At 42.1% G+C, this 18,375-nt stretch overlaps 1 protein-coding gene and 4 non-coding genes across 5 annotated transcripts; 4 read left to right on the top strand and 1 right to left on the bottom strand.

Annotated features, from left to right (window-relative positions):
• Nucleotides 1-444: 444 nt before the first annotated feature.
• TRIM41 (tripartite motif containing 41) lies at nt 445-9,903 on the bottom strand. Its single transcript, XM_015818409.1, has 6 exons — nt 9,034-9,903; nt 8,384-8,479; nt 7,248-7,478; nt 4,550-4,572; nt 2,783-2,910; nt 445-2,403 (listed from the first exon to the last, which is right to left on the bottom strand). The coding sequence occupies exons 1-6, from the start codon at nt 9,901-9,903 to the stop codon at nt 1,883-1,885; spliced, it is 1,869 nt and encodes a 622-aa protein (XP_015673895.1). The 3' UTR covers nt 445-1,882.
• Nucleotides 9,904-12,625: 2,722 nt separating this feature from the next.
• Nucleotides 12,626-12,698, top strand: TRNAV-CAC. The gene has a single exon. It is a non-coding gene; the product is annotated as a tRNA-Val (tRNA).
• A 351-nt stretch (nt 12,699-13,049) lies between these two features.
• On the top strand, nt 13,050-13,122 carry TRNAK-CUU. Its single transcript has one exon. It is a non-coding gene; the product is annotated as a tRNA-Lys (tRNA).
• Nucleotides 13,123-14,889: 1,767 nt separating this feature from the next.
• TRNAV-CAC lies at nt 14,890-14,962 on the top strand. The gene has a single exon. It is a non-coding gene; the product is annotated as a tRNA-Val (tRNA).
• A 350-nt stretch (nt 14,963-15,312) lies between these two features.
• TRNAK-CUU lies at nt 15,313-15,385 on the top strand. Its single transcript has one exon. It is a non-coding gene; the product is annotated as a tRNA-Lys (tRNA).
• The last annotated feature ends 2,990 nt before the right edge of the window (nt 15,386-18,375 follow it).

Raw genomic sequence — 18,375 nt, 5'->3', positions numbered from 1 at the left:
GGGTGTGGCCCATTGGGTGGGTGTGGCTGCGGTAATGGCAGACTGGGTGGGACTAAAAAGTTCAATCAATCAATTCCAACTTTGCAAGATCTTTTTTTTTCCCTGCGAGAAGTTGAAATTGATTGATTGAACCTTTTTTTTTTTTGCACACGGCAGCGGAGACCTAAAGCAAAAAGGTTTTATAAAACCCAGCTGAAGGCCTAGGACTGGGGCGATGGTGCGCGTGCCCACAGAGAGGGCTCTGAGTGCCACCTCTGGCACCCGTGCCATAGGTTTGCCACCACTGGTAGTCCTTCCAGAAGAATATTGTAAGAATTCTTCATATCGTTAAAAAAAACAACCCTAAACCACTTCATTAAATAATTCCGAAGAACCTGCTCATTTTCAATATTCAAATAAACCACAACAGCAAAGCATTTAACATGTAATCATTTATTATTTTATTTATCTCTCAACATTTTTCCAAAAAACTAGATTTCCTTTTAATATTTTTTAGCAAAAAATAGTTCAGAAGCAGCTCTGTCAAGCCAAAAAGAATTTTTAAAAAAACCACATATGGGTGGAACAGCTAAAGCCTTCAGAGGTTCAAGAAGACTCTACAGTGAAGGCTAAAACTAATGAAGGACTAAAATAAGTTATTCAAAGCAGATGGTGGGAAGACAAGAGAAAGAGAATGAGTAAGACAACAATAATGGGTTTTTAGCATCTGATGGGATAGCACACACACATCTACAATCATGACTGACATTCAACAGCTCAACAGCACTTGGTGCTGTCATTGCTCCAAATGGCCAGCATGTGACATTCTAGAATAGATAAATGGCAGAAGAGATAGAAAAGAGCATCAAAGATTAAGAGACATTTCAAATGGAACATCACATGAAACCAGCGTAAAGAAGAACATGGGACAGAACTTGCAATTCTATTTTTTTAAATTGGTTATTAGTAAATTGCAAAAAAAACAGGAAATCAGAATACAGGCATTGGAGCAATTAAGGAATAATAGCATTAGGAATCTGCCAAAATATTTCCATATCATTACTTTAAAATGCAAGCTAGTGTGAGGGCTACAGGAATCCAGGCTCTGGTGACAGCAACACAGACATAACACTGGGGCTATTCCATGTTCCAGATGGTACCGGACCACAACTCCTGTATCCTTCAACATAGGCTATGATTGCTGGGGTTCTTAGAAACTGTCATTCAGTAACATATGGAGGGCCACATGTTCTTCATCCCAGCTTAAAGCATGAACTTTGATCCAATCCCAAGAACATATTGGAACAGTCATCTTGTCTGATCAGGGGAATTCAAAACAGAGAAAAGTTACCATACATAGGTCTATATTTTGTTCAGGTCATCAACGCCTGACTAGAAAGTTTTAGGTATCTTCAGAAAAGTCAAGAAGAAATCTTGGATTGCTAAACCCAAGTTAAAAAGCCATGGCAGGTCCCACCAACCTTATAATTGCATGCTCCATAAGGTCTAATTTCTCTTCTGAGACACGGAAGATCAGGGTCTCAACTATCTAAAGATGAGAAAGGTATAATCAGCTGACATGTGATTATACCCAAAAAGTATAAGGAGAGAGAGAGCACTTTTTTTTTTTTTTTGCTAAGATGGATCTGCATTATAAGCAAAATAAAGTCAGATCCATGACCTGGTCAAACACCAGAGTAGTACTGTGCAAAACTGAATTCATCAAAGGGAAGGAATCCCCCTCAAAAGGAATCCAAAATAAGAGCTAGATAAGGAATCCACCAAAAGTCCAAAGATGATGAGAAACTCTTATCAGGCATAATTAGGTGAGGGGATGGGAGGGCTAGGATGAAGCAGAGGCCTCAAGTGATAAATTCAGCTATGTGCAACAGCCACAATGGCATCAATTGCAGATTTTTATGCGGGTCCCCTTAGAAAGAATGCGGAAGAAGGGGAAGATGCGCTCACGAAATGAAGCATTGAAGGTGTGAATATGAGCCATGTTTTCAGCATTGTAGAATCCTAGCTGGCCTCGTTCGTAATCCAGGTAGACACAAAAGCGCCGCAATTTCTCAGCTGGACAGAGGGAGGTCTGCTCAGTGGTAGTCAAAGCCTGGTACTTCTTACCATTGGTTCCTACACACCAGATCTCCCGTTTCTGGTGGGAACCACTGCAGGATTTCTCTTTTCGTCGGGCCGATTCGCGGGCTACCCCCACAGCCCACCCTCGCCGACCACCCACCTCCACTTCCCAGTAGTGGCGACCGCACGCAAAGCCCTGCAAGGCCAAAACACAGTAGTCGGAATCAAAGCGTTTGGGGTTATCCGGCAGATCCCGCCAGCGTTCCCCAAGTCGGACGCTGCGGAAGTCGGAGGAAAGAGTGAGCCGTGGATGAGCTGTTTCAGGGTCCAGAGTCAAATCAGCTGTAAGAGAGAGAAAAAAAAGAGCAAAAACAATTTAAGTAGGGAGCAAAACTTTTGGTCTCTGTATCAGCGTTTCTCAAAGCTTGACGATATCTGGATTTCAACTCCCCGAAATTCCCAGCCAGGATCTGCCCAGATTTGAGAAATACTCATCTATTTAAACTCCAGCAAAACATCAGGGTAGAAGTCCAAAAATGCAAGCCTTTCACAGCATGAATTGTATGAATCTCTACTTCTGCACAGCTTCCACTCTTCTTCCAGTGACATTTACTACAATAAATTCTTAGCTTCCATTGCACAGTGGTTGAATACGTGGCTAGGAGCAGTGGTACACCTCTGTATTTCTCACTGCAGGAGACAAGGAGCTCAGTGTCCTTACCTTGAGGGGCTTTGGTAAAGACCTTCTCCATCTTCCTCATTAAAACATCTATAAGGAAGTAATTGCGGTATTTTTTTCCTGTGTCCACTGGCACCATCTCTGGATCTTGTAATGTGATATTCTCACACCTGACAAAGAGACCGTATAGAGAGCAAACATGTTAAGACGAGATAAATGGCAACCAGCAAGAAAAGCACTGAGTAAGAAGAACAGAAAATACAACATACTGGGACCTGTTAAGTTCCTAGGGTAACTCTGCTGCTACAGCAGTACTTCTACGTGTAAGTTCTCCGTATTATTTTCATACAGAAATGGAAGAGAAGCAAGGCAAATAATTCATTAAAATGATAGGAGAATAATAAAAAAAAGGACCATGGGGGAGATTTATTGGTCCCCTCATCAAATCTATTTGCATCACTGCAGTCAAACTCTGCCCGCAAGCTGGAGTTCAATCCTGACGGGGCTCAAGGTTGACTCAGCCTTCCGTCCTTCCGAGGTTGGTAAAATGAGGACCCAGATTGTTGGGGGGGGGGCAATATGCTGTCATTGTAAACTGCCCAGAGAGTACTATGGGGCGGTAGATCACTCTAAGTGCCATTGCTATTGCTATCTCTACAGGATCAAGCAGTTCTCGAAACAGGCAGATAAAATTTTTTTCACTGGATCTACTTATTCTGTTCCCCATAAGAGTCAGACATGACTGTGATCAGTTGATTAACAGGCTACGGTCAGGTGTATCACACTCACAAAACCAACTACTTTGCCACAAATAGAAAGCAGTACTGAAATACTGCAATTCCCCTAGACCAGTGGTGGCGAACCTATGGCACGTGTGCCAGAGGCAGCACTCAGAGCCCTCTCTGTGGGCATGCGTGCCGTCACCCCAGCCTCACCTCCCCCCATGGCCCCCTCCCCACCAGTAGTCCCCCCCGGAGAGTTGCCCCCTGACCGTGGCCCACACGGAGCAGCACAGTCAAGGGCATGGCAGCCAGACAGCGGGGACAAGGCAGCGGGCTGTGGAGGCTGTGGCCCTGTGGGTGGGCGGGGCAGGGTAGGCCAGGGGCGGAATGGGGGTGGGCTGGAGGCGGGGCTGTTTTTTGGGCACTCGGTCTCTAAAAAGTTCACTATCACTGCCCTAGACCCTAAATTAGCTAGGCATTCTATGGATCCATAAAAGATATAAGCGAACAGGTTTCCAATAAATATTCTAACAACATTTTTGAAAAGCCACAGTTTTAGCTTCTTAAATTAACTTTGCTAATGACATTTAAATGTAGTCTAATAGACACAGTAGCTAGACGTACGGTAAAATAATTATAGCTGCAGGTTGCCAGTTTCACAATCTTTTGAGCTGAAACTATTAAGATACTGCCCCACACACATTTTTCCCCCATGGCCAAGCATAGATAAATGGATCTAGGTCTCCCAGGCAAACTGCCATACATGCATTAATCAAGCTCAATGCTACTTAACTTCAAGCAAGTCGATCTATTCCAAATTTTTATACCATTTTTTTTGAGGTGTGTGTCTTCTTGTTGACGGGCAATTAGTATCTCAGCTAATACTAAACTCAAACGAAGACAATACGGTGAGATTTCCAAATGTTCTGGAGTACTCAACCTGTCATTTGCAGAATTGGCTCAAAGGTATTTGTGAAAAGCCATTAAATTTAAAAAAAAAAAAAAGACTTTCAGATACAACCTGGTTAACAGTGAAGCAAAATTTCAGGAATGTAAATCAGGAATAACCAGCAGAAATTCAACCAACCTGACTAAAGTGCCTTTGAAATCCTAGGAAAAAAAGAAGAAAAAGGGTTAGGATGCTTATATATTTAGATGTTATAAAACACAACAAATATATTGAAAGAAGTCAACCAATTTTCTACAGAATTTTCTGTGGACTTTTTCTGAAAAGGGTTTTCTTGCTTTTTGGAGAGGGATTTCTTGGGGTTCCAAATCTTGTGTTTGTTGTCAAAAAGCTTTCCTTGAAGAAATACTACTTGTCAGGCTTCCTGGTTTGAATGTGACAAGACACTACCCAGATCCTTGACACTGTATGGCTAGATATATTGCGTATCAGGAAGATCCACTTTAAACAGATGATTGCTTTCTTAGTATGAAAGTGCAGTCCCCTCATAGATCTTTGTTATTGCACCTGTAATAACAGCATCTCCCCCCCGCCCAAGATCTGGATGGCTACAATCCAGTTGCCCTTTCTGAAGGCATTAAAAAATTTGATATTACCCCCAGTATTAACCATGAGATTAAGCAAGCCCCATTGCTTGATAGCATATTGTTGTTCCAGTGATCTGAATTGGAATGTTTTTTTTTTTTTACTCCAGATGTATTCTACAGTATGGGTTTTGTTTATTTAAACTATTTGTATAGCTGCTTATCCTAAATCAAATTATGGATGGCTTACAATCAAACATAAAGCAACATGTACCGAAACAGAAACAAAACAGAATAAAACCGATCATCAAAAAACAGAAGAACTTGCTACTGCCATACCTCCCTGTTGCAACCTACGTGTTATCTTCCACTTTAACCTCACACTATCCCAACACTTGGGAAAGAGCTGTGTCTTAAGCACTCTCCTTATGCTATATATTGATTTTATAAACTGTGGATTTGGTTTTTTTTTTAATTTTAAATCTTTATATGGCATCCAGTATGTCTTTGGTCAGAGGGGTTACACATTATTTAAATAAATAAATATCTCCTGCAGTTGAAATCTGGAATTTCTCTTCCCACCTTTCCTAAGCTTAATGGACTCCTAACTTAGTGCTTCTGATAATGCTCAGAGGCAGCAGACTGTTGGCACAATCAGCATTCCTGCCTTCCCCTAGAAAACTAGCCTCCACATTGTGACCATCATTTAAAAGATTTATGAATTTCTTCATATAAGACTTATAGGTATGAATCAATAAATCATGGGGACCTCTGATCCAGCCAGTCTTTCTTTCTTTCTCTCTATGGTTGCTCATCTCAAATTTGGCAGCTAACAATATGAAAAGAAAGAGTAAGAAACAAAAAGAACAGAAAAACACACAGAAGCAACAGACAGGATAAAAAGAAATTCAAATCATAAATCAGCATGACAAATGCATCGGCTCAGTCACACCTCTGGAGCCCCCATTCTGTTAAGGCCTTATATAAGGCCAAGAGGATCCCCGCAAATATCTCGATGATATGCTATGGGGAGGGTGCCACAAGAGAAAAGGCTGTCTTCTTGGGCCCTGCTAGATGGCCTTCCTTAGCAGAGGGAACCTCTAGTATGCCTCTTCTGCTACCAGAGCCACTCCAGCTTTGGAAAAGTCTTACCTGCAATCTAAATCAGCATGGAACTGATTTTTTGTTATCTCCCACATTTAATAGGTCTCGCCTCTAACCAACCTGTTTTAATTCAAACACAGATCTAAAACAACCCATTTCTACATGTGTGTAATACCATCCAAATAATACAAACTAATGTGTGGGACATCTAATTCAATGCAGTGACCTAAACAGGTTTCCAAGTTCTAGTTCTGTTCAGTTGAACAGAATATTAGTCAAGTCCACTTCCAAGTGAATACCTGAATATCCGCAAACCCCGAATACTGTATATTGTTCACTTGAGACTCCAGTTTTCATACATAACGTATCACGTCCACTAAATTCAACACATTGCAACCTGAGAAACAATCGTTGTTCTAAATTGTCCTAAACAACTGAAAAACCTTCATTAAAATCCACAGTCATTTTAGCATTCATATAGATCAGGGGTGACAAACTGCCGGCCCGTGGGCCAGTTGCATCATGCAGAGGCCGCGTCCACCCCAGCTCCGGCAATGCGAAAAAAGTTGCGACACGTGACGCGGCAAGTTTGACACCGGTGATATAGACCTATTATACAGTTGAGTGTTCAAATACAGTAAGAGATGTTGATCAGATGCCCAGACATACTCCTGAAATAAAGATGGGAAATATACTGAGAGGTCAGACTTTTTATAGAGGCTATCTAATTACATCATATTTGGGGGCCTTTCGTTAGGCTGGCCATAAGAGAAGTGGGACATCTTTGGAAAAGAAACTACTCTCGCTGCTACCCTTAACTATCGCTGAAAAGCAGCCTGAAACCACACTGCCAAAATTCAGCTGCCAAATGTCAGTTATGCAATCTGAGGGTTCTAAGTTCGAAATCTACTCTCTTGAGTCTGTCAAGGCTCAATTTCAACATATGCATGTCTTTTAGGTAATTGCTATATTAGTATTTTACCACCAGGATTATTTAAATGATGCTTGTTTTAGACAACAGGCCAGATAGCTTTTAAAGCAATGCCTATTCCACAGGGTGAACTCATATTTTTAACAAATCAAGCAATCTGAGGCTTATATCGTTGTGTTTGCTCTTAATCATTATAACAGGCAGGTAGGCTTGGGACCAGTCACAAAAAGGAATCCAGGCAAGTAGGGAAAGAATTTACCTTAAGCAGCTGCAGACCGTCTTGCTTGCTTTTGTCTTCGGCTTCTGCAATAAGACGGGTTAGTGCAGCACCTTGCTCCTCCAGGTGAGAGATGTTGCTACTCTGGCTGGCCAGTAGTATCTCATAGCGGTCTTCCAGCTGGTGAAGCAGCATGGCTTGCTCTCCAACCAGGAACTGATGCAGCCGCTCAAAGTCGGACTCAAACTCTTTCATATCAAGTTTCATCTTGTTCTGGGGCAGATGAAGAAAGGAAAAGGAAGGCAACGCTGAGAGGGTACGGAGCCAAGATTTGGGACTATGCCAGTTTGTGGCAGAGCACATTAAATCTATGTCAGCTTCTTTAGCAGGCAGCAGGACCAGACAATATCTGCCTGGTTTTATAAACAACAGGAATCATAGCAATCTGTATAACTGGCAGATGCCGTATCTGTGCTTGTCTATGAGGGAAAGACAGAAAACCCTTTCCCACTTCCAAACTCATGCTTGAGGCAAAATCACAAGGAATAAATCAACCAGCTCTCATTGAATTTATTACAATCCTTTCTCTGAGACAACAGAAACATTGTATGTTTTAAATAAATAAAACAATTCCAATCATTATACAGTTTACAAGAAATAAAAATGACTTTCTGCAAAGGAAGAGAGCTCTGCTGATTTCAACTATTTTAAGCATTTTCCGACCTAGGCAGAACCTGAAATACTATTTAACGTCACCTCTGTTTAGACCATGCGGAATACTAAAGAAATTAGAAGACGAGACCAATTCTAATACTGATGGACCCATATACACTCAGTCTGTGAGGCAATATCAGCAGATCTTCTGAGATATATTTAGAAGAATGGGATTGCACAATACTCATTACTGGCAGATAAAGCCATCTATATACTTTATAGTTAAAACCAGGCCTCTAAAATTCAGATTGACTCCTAGGCATGTCAATTAAGACTCTGGGATTTCTCCTTTTCTAAATCCTTGACTTCAGGATAAGGAACAAAGATGACCGTCTGCTCTTAAGACCAAGACATTTCCTCTTCACCCACGTTTTATTAACAAAAATGTACACTACGAATGAGGTGATCATTCAAACAAGAGACTGACTGGAAATTTAAGAGAATTAAAGAAATATTGAAGTTACCTTGATATCTGTTATTTTCTCCTCTTCGCTTGACCTCTGCTGCAGAACTGACTCCAGTTTCCTTTTCAATGGATCCAAGTGACCCTGGAGTTTAGCCTAAAAACAACCAGTATAACAAGAATGCCACAACTTAATTGTATTTATGCTCTACATTCATAAAAACAGCATCTGGCAGAAACTAAGTTCAAATCCAATGTTCAGAGAAATAAGTATTAAATCCTCACGTCCTGGTAACATAGTTATCACACTATATTTGGATACCTCTGATGCAAATAGATTTCTTATCTTTACAATACAGCTTCTACAAAATCCCATCTCTCTCTTAAATGACCTAAATTTGTAGCTTCTATGGTTAAAGGGGAAAACAAACTATATACTGTTTTTTGGCAGAAAATTACAGAGCAGCTAAATAAAGAGAATGTTTACTGAGCATTTTTACTGATCTATTTATATTTACACATCTGCATAAGCACATCATCCAGGGGATTTTCTGTAGGCAAAGCAGGGACTTTATATTTATACTAGTATGCCACTAATGTTTGTCAAAGCCTGGCAAAAATTATAGTACTATAAATGCTTTTATAACACAGAAGGCTCCAATTTAACAAGATTACATACTAGCATTTACATCATCTTCTTGTATTCCATACCTTATATTCTTGCACAACTTCCTCTAGTGGCATAACACTGTGGTGTTTATGGGCCTGTGACTCTCTGCACACTACACAGATGGGCTCTTCATCTGTCTCACAAAAGAGCTTAAGTGGCTCCTGATGTTTCTCACATAGGGCTCTTGGAGCATGACTTGCAGCTAAAGTAGATGGCACCCCTGACGAATCCCCTGCTGCTGCCATGTCCACTACGTCATTGGACGTTATCATAGGCTTCAGTGGTTGTGGATGCATCTGACGGATGATCTGCACCATATTGGCCAGCTGAAGACTGGGCCGCAAATTGCGACGAGGAAAAGTTTTGCGGCACTGAGGACAAGTAAAAGACTGCCGTTGCGGAGTAGGTGGCGTTGCCGGCATTTCTTCTGGCTCTTCATCCATTACTTCCTCATCGTAATTATCAAAAAATAAATCACTCCCCATAGACGCATCCCATATTTCCTGGTCCCAGTACTCTCTGTCGTCATCATCCCAGACATCGTCGTCGTCTTCTTCATCATCGTACTCATCCCTGGACACGTCATCTTCATCCTCATCACCCATATCTCCATCTCCTAAATAATCGTTGTCCTCCAGGTCGTTGTCGTAATCCCCATCTTCCTCAGGCCCCAGGTCATCTATCCCCCCGTCATCAGCATCCCCCTCTGAGCCAGAGGCTCCCAGGTCATCGCCTTCTTCTTCTTCACCCCAAAGCTGAGTGATGCACACCCGGCAAAAGTTGTGGCCACATTCAATGGACACCGGGTCTGTGAAGTAATCCAGGCAAATGGCACAGACGGCTTCCTCGTGCAGGGTCGCAACAGGGTTCGGCGGGCCCCCGGAGCTCCCCGCAGCTACTGCTGCTGCCATGAGACCTCCAATTTTTCCACGCCCCAGCCGACTAGACACGCCGCCGACAGGCCAAACGTCTTCCTCGGCCCTCCCGGGACTTCCAGTCCCTTTTCCTGCTTGCTCGCCGCCGAAAAGTTCCCTCCCCAAAGATTCTTGGGAGAAGACGGCAGCCGCCCGCTTCTCTTCTGCCCCCGCAGCTCCTCCCCGCCCGCCCGCCCGCCCGCACCCCGGGATCTGCCGGTCCCACGAGTCCCCTCCCTGCTCCCAAAGAGCTCGCGCCCGCCTCCTCGCTCGCCCGCAAGGGTGGCGACTGCCGGGGCCAGGCTGACAGTCCCCCGACCCAACTCTACGAAACTTATCACCTCCCCTTGCACCCTCACACCGGAACCGAAAGGGAAAAGCCCGAGAGGCGTTCTAGACCGCCGCTGGCTCCTCTCTATGGTACGGCAACGCCTCGCCGGGGTCCCTGCAAAGGCGCCGGACTGAGTTTCGTGTGCGAGACCTGTCCGCCGGCAGTTGAGTTTCCGGGGTCCACAGCTGGTCGGAGGGCCAAGGGCGCGCGCTTTAAACAAGCCCAATAGAAGTCCGTAACGATTTTGACACCCGCGACGTTTCCATGTCGAACGTCGCTATGGTCACACGCCGGAAGATCCGGCTTTACAGGTTTCCGACAAATGCACCGGAAGTCTGGGTGCGCTCTGTATTATTATTTTAGTCTCTATGATTGTGGAGGATTACAATTTCGAAATAGGGGAAGTACTACGCGAAGGACGGGAGCGCTGTTATTTTCGAACCCCTAACAATGTTCTTGCGATTGCTCCAAATTATTGCATACTACACTTTTCCTCCATTCCTCCTCCTCGTCCTCCTCTTCTTCCTCCTCCTTCCAGTGGTAAATTTCCCAATAAAGGTTAATCTACGGGTTACAGATTTATGTTCGACTTTTAAAGACGACTTCTTGTATAAACATTATTTTATATAAATACTTGGTTTTCCCTTATTCTAGAACATTTGGCGGATAGAGGCAATTACATTTCCTTAAAGTTGTAGGTAGAACAAAGCAAAAATGGAAGGTGTGCATAAAAAGAGAGAAATTTAGATGGCACAATCTTTTAAAAATTTCATCTCCCTTCACCATTTATTTCAAATTTATTGAACAAAGCACATATATGGAGGCAGATGGGTTGATTATGTGCTATGAAGTTAATGTTGACTCCTAATGACCACATAAATAGGTGTTCATATGGAGGCAGATCTGGCCATTACTATGAATAAAAATGGAAATAAAGCACATTATATTTTAGTGATATGTACAACAAACTTGATGTGATGCCTGTCAAAGTTGTTTCAAGTTGAAGGAACAAAACTAACACTCCAGGTACAAATGACATAGTATGAATATCTCTGGATATTATTCCAAGGGGTATTAAGAATATACTATGGAAGTGTGGAAACTGATTTGTGACAATCATGAAATGTCTGTTTTACTGCAAGCTTGTATTGCAACAGGAGTTGTAGTGTTCTAGGCTTAAATACCATATAAGCCCTTCTAAATAAACAAATAAATAAATGTAGATGGCAAAACCATGATATCTAGCTAGTCCTCAACTTATGACTACAAATGAGCCCAAAACTTCTGTTGCTAAGTGAGTTTGTTAAGTGAGTTTTGCTGCATTTTACAATCTTACTTACCAGCATTGTTAAATGAATCACTGCAGTTGTTAATTTTAGTAACATGGTTGTTAAATGAATCTGGCTTCCCCATTGAGTTTGTCAGAAGGTCGGAAAAGGGGATTACATGACCCTGAGATATTGCAACCATCATTAATATGAATGAGTTGTCAAGCATCTGAATTTTGATCATATGACTATAGTGATGCTGCAAGTTGTTAAGTGTGAAAAACAGTCATAAGTCACTTTTTTCAGTTCTGTTGTAACTTTGAACGATCACTAAATGAATTGTAAATCGAGGACTACTTGTATGTGATTTGGAAGTTTAACATATTTTTAGGCATTCAGGAGGAAAAAAAGCATTTTAGCTTTATTATTTATTAATTAATTAAGTATTCCCCCCTCCCATATGTATCTTAAGCCCAGGGGTTATAAATCCCAGTAAATGTATGCAGTCAATTCATGAAAAGGCTCTTTATAAATCACTAATGCTGCCTATTTTAACCTAGTTTTTTCACATGTATTTTAGACTTGAATATTACAATATTAATTGTTCTACTGTATTTATTGTATTGGAAATGCATCAGTGCCAAATAAAGCTTGTAAATAGAATAAAAAATTAAAATGGAACTGAACACTTTGATCCTACAGAAATAGGCATGCTGCCAGAGAAAAGCAATAGGTTGTTTAGATATGATGGAGTAAAACAGACTGCTGTTTCTCGACTTTGTGGCTGCCTGGAAACTAGATATACTGATTCCAAATCTCGGAGCCCTCTGGATGAGGTGAAGGGGCAGGCAGCTTTGCTACGGGTAGCTAAGAACCCCTATTTTTGATATAGTACTTGTGGATACCTGCGGATTTTATTGCAGACTTAAGAAGATTATAGCCTCCGTATTCCATCTCGGCTGGCTGCTTCCCAGAATTGGTCTGCAGGATACTTTTAAAAAGTCTATCGATTCGTTCTGGGAGCCGAATCTAATTAACAGAAACCACAAAACATTTTGCAAACGTCTTAGTTCCAGCATTGAAGTGTTGTAGGTTATGGGAGAAAGGCAGGAAGCAGCGGGTTTCTGTAGTGTAGTGGTTATCACGTTCGCCTCACACGCGAAAGGTCCCCGGTTCGAAACCGGGCAGAAACAGCCTCTGTCTTTTGCTTTTCACTTCACTGTTCCATAATCTTAAAAAACAATTCTTTAGATGTCTATGCTTTAGTGCAAACTCTTCTTTTCCATAATTATTAATGGCAATTCACAGCAAAGTGCTCCAATAGTCTTTTGCTGATTTTAGAATACGCTGCATCTTAAAACTTCGGAGCAATTTTCCAAAGAAAGCAATTTTGGTCAAGATTCACATCATCTACAGAGGCAGTAGTAGTATAGTAGCAGAACAGTAATATAGTATAAGTACAGTGCAGTACGATAACAGAATACAGAATATAGAGTTAATACCTTTTATGTTAACTAAAAGTTTGGAAACGTCATTTTCACGCAGCCCGGCTAGCTCAGTCGGTAGAGCATGAGACTCTTAATCTCAGGGTCGTGGGTTCGAGCCCCACGTTGGGCGCAATATATTTTTTTTGTCTTTAAGAGCAAAATACCATAAATTAATACTGTCGTTCTTCATTTTTCCAAAGTACTAGCTAGTTCGATCATTTGCAGCTCAAACGATAACGGTGGGAATAAAGGAAACGAGGAAATTATTATAGGAGTGTTTTCTTTACCATATTTTGTTTTTCTTCCCTTTTCCGTTCTGCCCTGAGCACACTTCATTATACTCTGCATAGGTACTTAATCTTGCTTCACCGTTTGTCAGCAGTTTTTAAATTCTTGTGTAAGCCTCAATTCTGAAACATAACCCCCAGATGCCTTGAAACATGTGCACATGAGACAAGAGCAGATCGTGCAACATCACTTTCTGCTTTTCAACCGCACACACACACACACACACACAAAGCTTATTATAAAATGCCCCAACGTCAAGTTGAGGGAGACAGCTCTAGAGCAGGGCTTTTCAACCTTTTCACCCATTATANTACTATGGAAGTGTGGAAACTGATTTGTGACAATCATGAAATGTCTGTTTTACTGCAAGCTTGTATTGCAACAGGAGTTGTAGTGTTCTAGGCTTAAATACCATATAAGCCCTTCTAAATAAACAAATAAATAAATGTAGATGGCAAAACCATGATATCTAGCTAGTCCTCAACTTATGACTACAAATGAGCCCAAAACCTCTGTTGCTAAGTGAGTTTGTTAAGTGAGTTTTGCTGCATTTTACAACCTTACTTACCAGCATTGTTAAATGAATCACTGCAGTTGTTAATTTTAGTAACATGGTTGTTAAATGAATCTGGCTTCCCCATTGAGTTTGTCAGAAGGTCGGAAAAGGGGATTACATGACCCTGAGATATTGCAACCATCATTAATATGAATGAGTTGTCAAGCATCTGAATTTTGATCATAGTGATGCTGCAAGTTGTAAAGTGTGAAAAACAGTCATAAGTCACTTTTTTCAGTTCTGTTGTAACTTTGAACGATCACTAAATGAATTGTAAATCGAGGACTACTTGTATGTGGTTTGGAAGTTTAACATATTTTTAGGCATTCAGGAGGGAAAAAAGGCATTTTAGCTTTATTATTTATTAATTAATTAAGTATTCCCCCCTCCCATATGTATCTTAAGCCCAGGGGTTATGAATCCCAGTAAATGTATGTAGTCAATTCATGAAAAGGCTCTTTATAAATCACTAATGCTGCCCATTTTAACCTAGTTTTTTCACATGTATTTTAGACTTGAATATTACAATATTAATTGTTCTACTGTATTTATTGTATTGGAAATGCATCAGTGACAAATAAAGCTTGTAAATAGAATAAAAAATTAAAATGGAACTGAACACTTTGATCCTACAGAAATAGACATGCTGCCAGAGAAAAGCAATAGGTTGTTTAGATATGATGGAGTAAAACAGACTGCTGTTTCTCGACTTTGTGGCTGCCTGGAAACTTGATATACTGATTCCAAATCTCGGAGCCCTCTGGATGAGGTGAAGGGGCAGGCAGCTTTGCTACGGGTAGCTAAGAACCCCTATTTTTGATATAGTACTTGTGGATACCTGCGGATTTTATTGCAGACTTAAGAAGATTATAGCCTCCGTATTCCATCTCGGCTGGCTGCTTCCCAGAATTGGTTTGCAGGATACTTTTAAAAAGTCTATCGATTCGTTCTGGGAGCCGAATCTAATTAACAGAAACCACAAAACATTTTGCAAACGTCTTAGTTCCAGCATTAAAGTGTTGTAGGTTATAGGAGAAAGGCAGGAAGCAGCGGGTTTCTGTAGTGTAGTGGTTATCACGTTCGCCTCACACGCGAAAGGTCCCCGGTTCGAAACCGGGCAGAAACAGCCTCTGTCTTTTGCTTTTTACTTCACTGTTCCATAATCTTAAAAAACAATTCTTTAGATGTCTATGCTTTAGTGCAAACTCTTCTTTTCCATAATTATTGATGGCAATTCACAGCAAAGTGCTCCAATAGTCTTTTGCTGATTTTAGAGTACGCTGCATCTTAAACTTCGGAGCAATTTTCCAAAGAAAGCAATTTTGGTCAAGATTCACATCATCTACAGAGGCAGTAGTAGTATAGTAGCAGAATAGTAATATAGTATAAGTACAGTGCAGTACGATAACAGAATACAGAATATAGAGTTAATACCTTTTATGTTAAGTAAAAGTTTGGAAACACCATTTTCACACAGCCCGGCTAGCTCAGTCGGTAGAGCATGAGACTCTTAATCTCAGGGTCGTGGGTTCGAGCCCCACGTTGGGCGCAGTATATTTTTTTTAACTTTAAGAGCAAAATACCATAAATTAATACTGTCGTTCTTCATTTTTCCAAAGTACTAGCTAGTTCGATCATTTGCAGCTCAAACGATAACGGTGGGAATAAAGGAAACGAGGAAATTATTATAGGAGTGTTTTCTTTACCATATTTTGTTTTTCTTCCCTTTTCCGTTCTGCCCTGAGCACACTTCATTGTACTCTGCATAGGTACTTAATCTTGCTTCACCGTTTGTCAGCAGTTTTTAAATTCTTGTGTAAGCCTCAACTCTGAAACATAACCCCCAGATGCCTTGAAACATGTGCACATGAGACAAGAGCAGATCATGCAACATCACTTTCTGCTTTTCAACCGCACACACACACACACAAAGCTTATTATAAAATGCCCCAACGTCAAGTTGAGGGAGACAGCTCTAGAGCAGGGCTTTTCAACCTTTTCACCCATTATACCACTTTTAGGATATGAGAACATCCGAGTACCACCAGTCGCCTAGCAAGGTGTCAAAAACTTGATGACCCCCCCCCCAAAAGGAAAAAAGCGATAAGGTACAGGTAGTCCTTGACTTACAACAGTTCGCTTAGTGACTGTTCGAAGTTACAGTGGTACTGAAAAAAGTGCCCCCCAAGCACAACCGAGCAAGACACCTGCCTGCCCGCCCGGCGGCGCTCTTCCTCCTGTCCGAGGTTTTCATTGTTGTGAGCATTTCTGTTGAGGATTGGCAGCGGGGGTGGGGTGGGGGGTGTTTGGTTTTTATTCCCCCCGTCTGCTGGGTGGTTGCAGCAGGTTTTGATCACTTCCCATGACCCTGGGACACTGGAACCGTCATAAATATGAATCAGTTGCCAAGCATCTGAATGTAAATCACAAGACCCTGGAGATGCTGCAACATTCCAGCTGATCGGCGCTTCTTCTGGGCTCAGCAGAAGCACCAGGATCAGTGCTGCTTTCCAGCTGGAGCCTGGCACTGATTCTGGCGTTTCCGCTGAGCCCTGACAGCCCTGCAGCTCCAGCCATCTCTCACTCAGGCTTATGCGGTGCTGCCACCAGTTCAGCTCATTCCCCTCCCCCACTACCACTTTTCTAGGATGGTCGCATACCACCTGCCAGGTGCCAATGTACCACAGGTGGTACCCGTACCACTTGTTGAAAAGCCCTGCTCTAGAGTAATCTTCCTTAAGGCTGGATCCTTTGGGTTTTGGATCTATTCCATTTTGCTAACCAAATAAATCATTTTTATCAAGGTATGTTTGTAGATTTTTTCCTTGGATGTCACATTCAAAAGATGGCAAAAATAATCACTAGAAGACATTTAGCATTAACATTCACAGAAGATGAAAGGAAAAGGTATTTAAAATCGTGCCTTATTTCTTTTATGCTTTGTCCTATTTTTGAAAGTGAATGTTTAGGCCTCATAATACTAGAGCTCAATGCTGAAACTTTTGCTGTCACAAGATTCCCTTCAGAAGCTGCAAAACCATGCATCTATATGCAACTTCATACAGCCCATTGCAACCAATTTATATATACAGTATGTAGGGAGAATCCCCATCCCACTTTTAATATAAGAAAGCCCTCATATTAGCAAATAAATGCCTCTCCCTCCACCTCTCCAGAAGAGAAAAGGCTTCCCTGAAGTAAAATCACTCAAGCCAGGGGTGTCAAACTCAATTTCATTGAGGACCGCATCAGCATTGTGGTTGCCCTTGGGCCAGGTGGGTGTGGCCAGGGTGGGTGCGGCCTACTGGGTGGGCGTGGATGGAGTGGATGTGGCCTACTGGGTGGGCATGGCCAGCTCTACATTGTTCGCGTCAAGGGTGCCTGTGGGGGCCTGGGCAGGAGTGGGACAGATCTGAGGGTCTCTGGCAGAAGGGGGTGGGACCGGGGCAAGCGCCAAGGCATGGTCCATTTCTTCATTCCTCACAAAGGGTGACACCTCCCCAGCATGCACCCAGGGGGCAGGGCCAATGCAGCAGGGACTGGTTCCTCGCTGTTTCTGGATGGCCTTGTGGAGCTAAGACTGAATGCATTTCAGCATAGATGGCCACCACAAAATTGTACTTTGGCTCCCGGCCAGCCTGGGCCAGGGCCAAGGCAGTGGGGGCCGTTCCTTCACTGTTTCCAGGAGGGCTTTGCGGGCCACATGAAACCACTTTGCGGGCCGCATCTGGCCCCCGGGCCTTGTGTTTGACATGTCTGACTCAAGCAGTCAGCTCCTGTAAATGGATATTTAGTTTCACAAACTATTCCATTCATAAACAAAATGCCTTCATCTACAGTCACCACAGAATGCTGGAACTGATCAGATTAAACAAAGCAGAGAGACAAAGACTCCTAAAATCTACATTCCCCACCCAGCTCCAAGGACAGGGCACGACCTCCCAGGCACAATGGGAATCAGGCGATAATAATTAGAATGCTAAACGGGCACACTCAAGCATAGATTAAAGTACATTTCACAACAAACCTGGACATCTAAATCATAAAGCCCTAGAACCACATAAAAACCCATTCACTCATCTGACTGTTTTGTCAGCTGTCCCAGAGCCTATTGCTTCTGATTCCTAAATAAATGGAGACCTCCTTTCCAACTGCAGCTTGCCTCCTACGTCTTTCTCCCAGCTTGGAAACGGACCAGATTTTACTTCCAACAAGTATAAGCACACCACACTCATATACACCTGCACACACACACTTTGGTCATATTATGCCAAGACCCAAATTTTTAGAGAAGGTTCTGATGCTGGAAAAGGTGGAAGGAAAGAGAAGATGAAGCAACAAAGTGGATAAACATGATAATGAGTGCACCTTTGGGAGACTTGAAAGACCAGGTTAGGTTTAAATTGTTATGGAGAAAATCTATGTATGTGGTTGGTAGGAGTCAAAAACAACTGGATAGCACACTGTGTGTGTGTGGAGGGGAGAGAGAGGGGGATACAGACAGAGATACATATGATAGGCTAATCACAATATGTTTTA

Source organism: Protobothrops mucrosquamatus, unplaced genomic scaffold (assembly GCF_001527695.2).
Source record: "Protobothrops mucrosquamatus isolate PMUCROS unplaced genomic scaffold, P.Mucros_1.0 scaffold738, whole genome shotgun sequence".
NCBI lineage: Eukaryota > Metazoa > Chordata > Lepidosauria > Squamata > Viperidae > Protobothrops > Protobothrops mucrosquamatus.
Note: the sequence above shows the minus strand (reverse complement) of the source record. Positions and strands in the feature narration are given on the sequence as shown.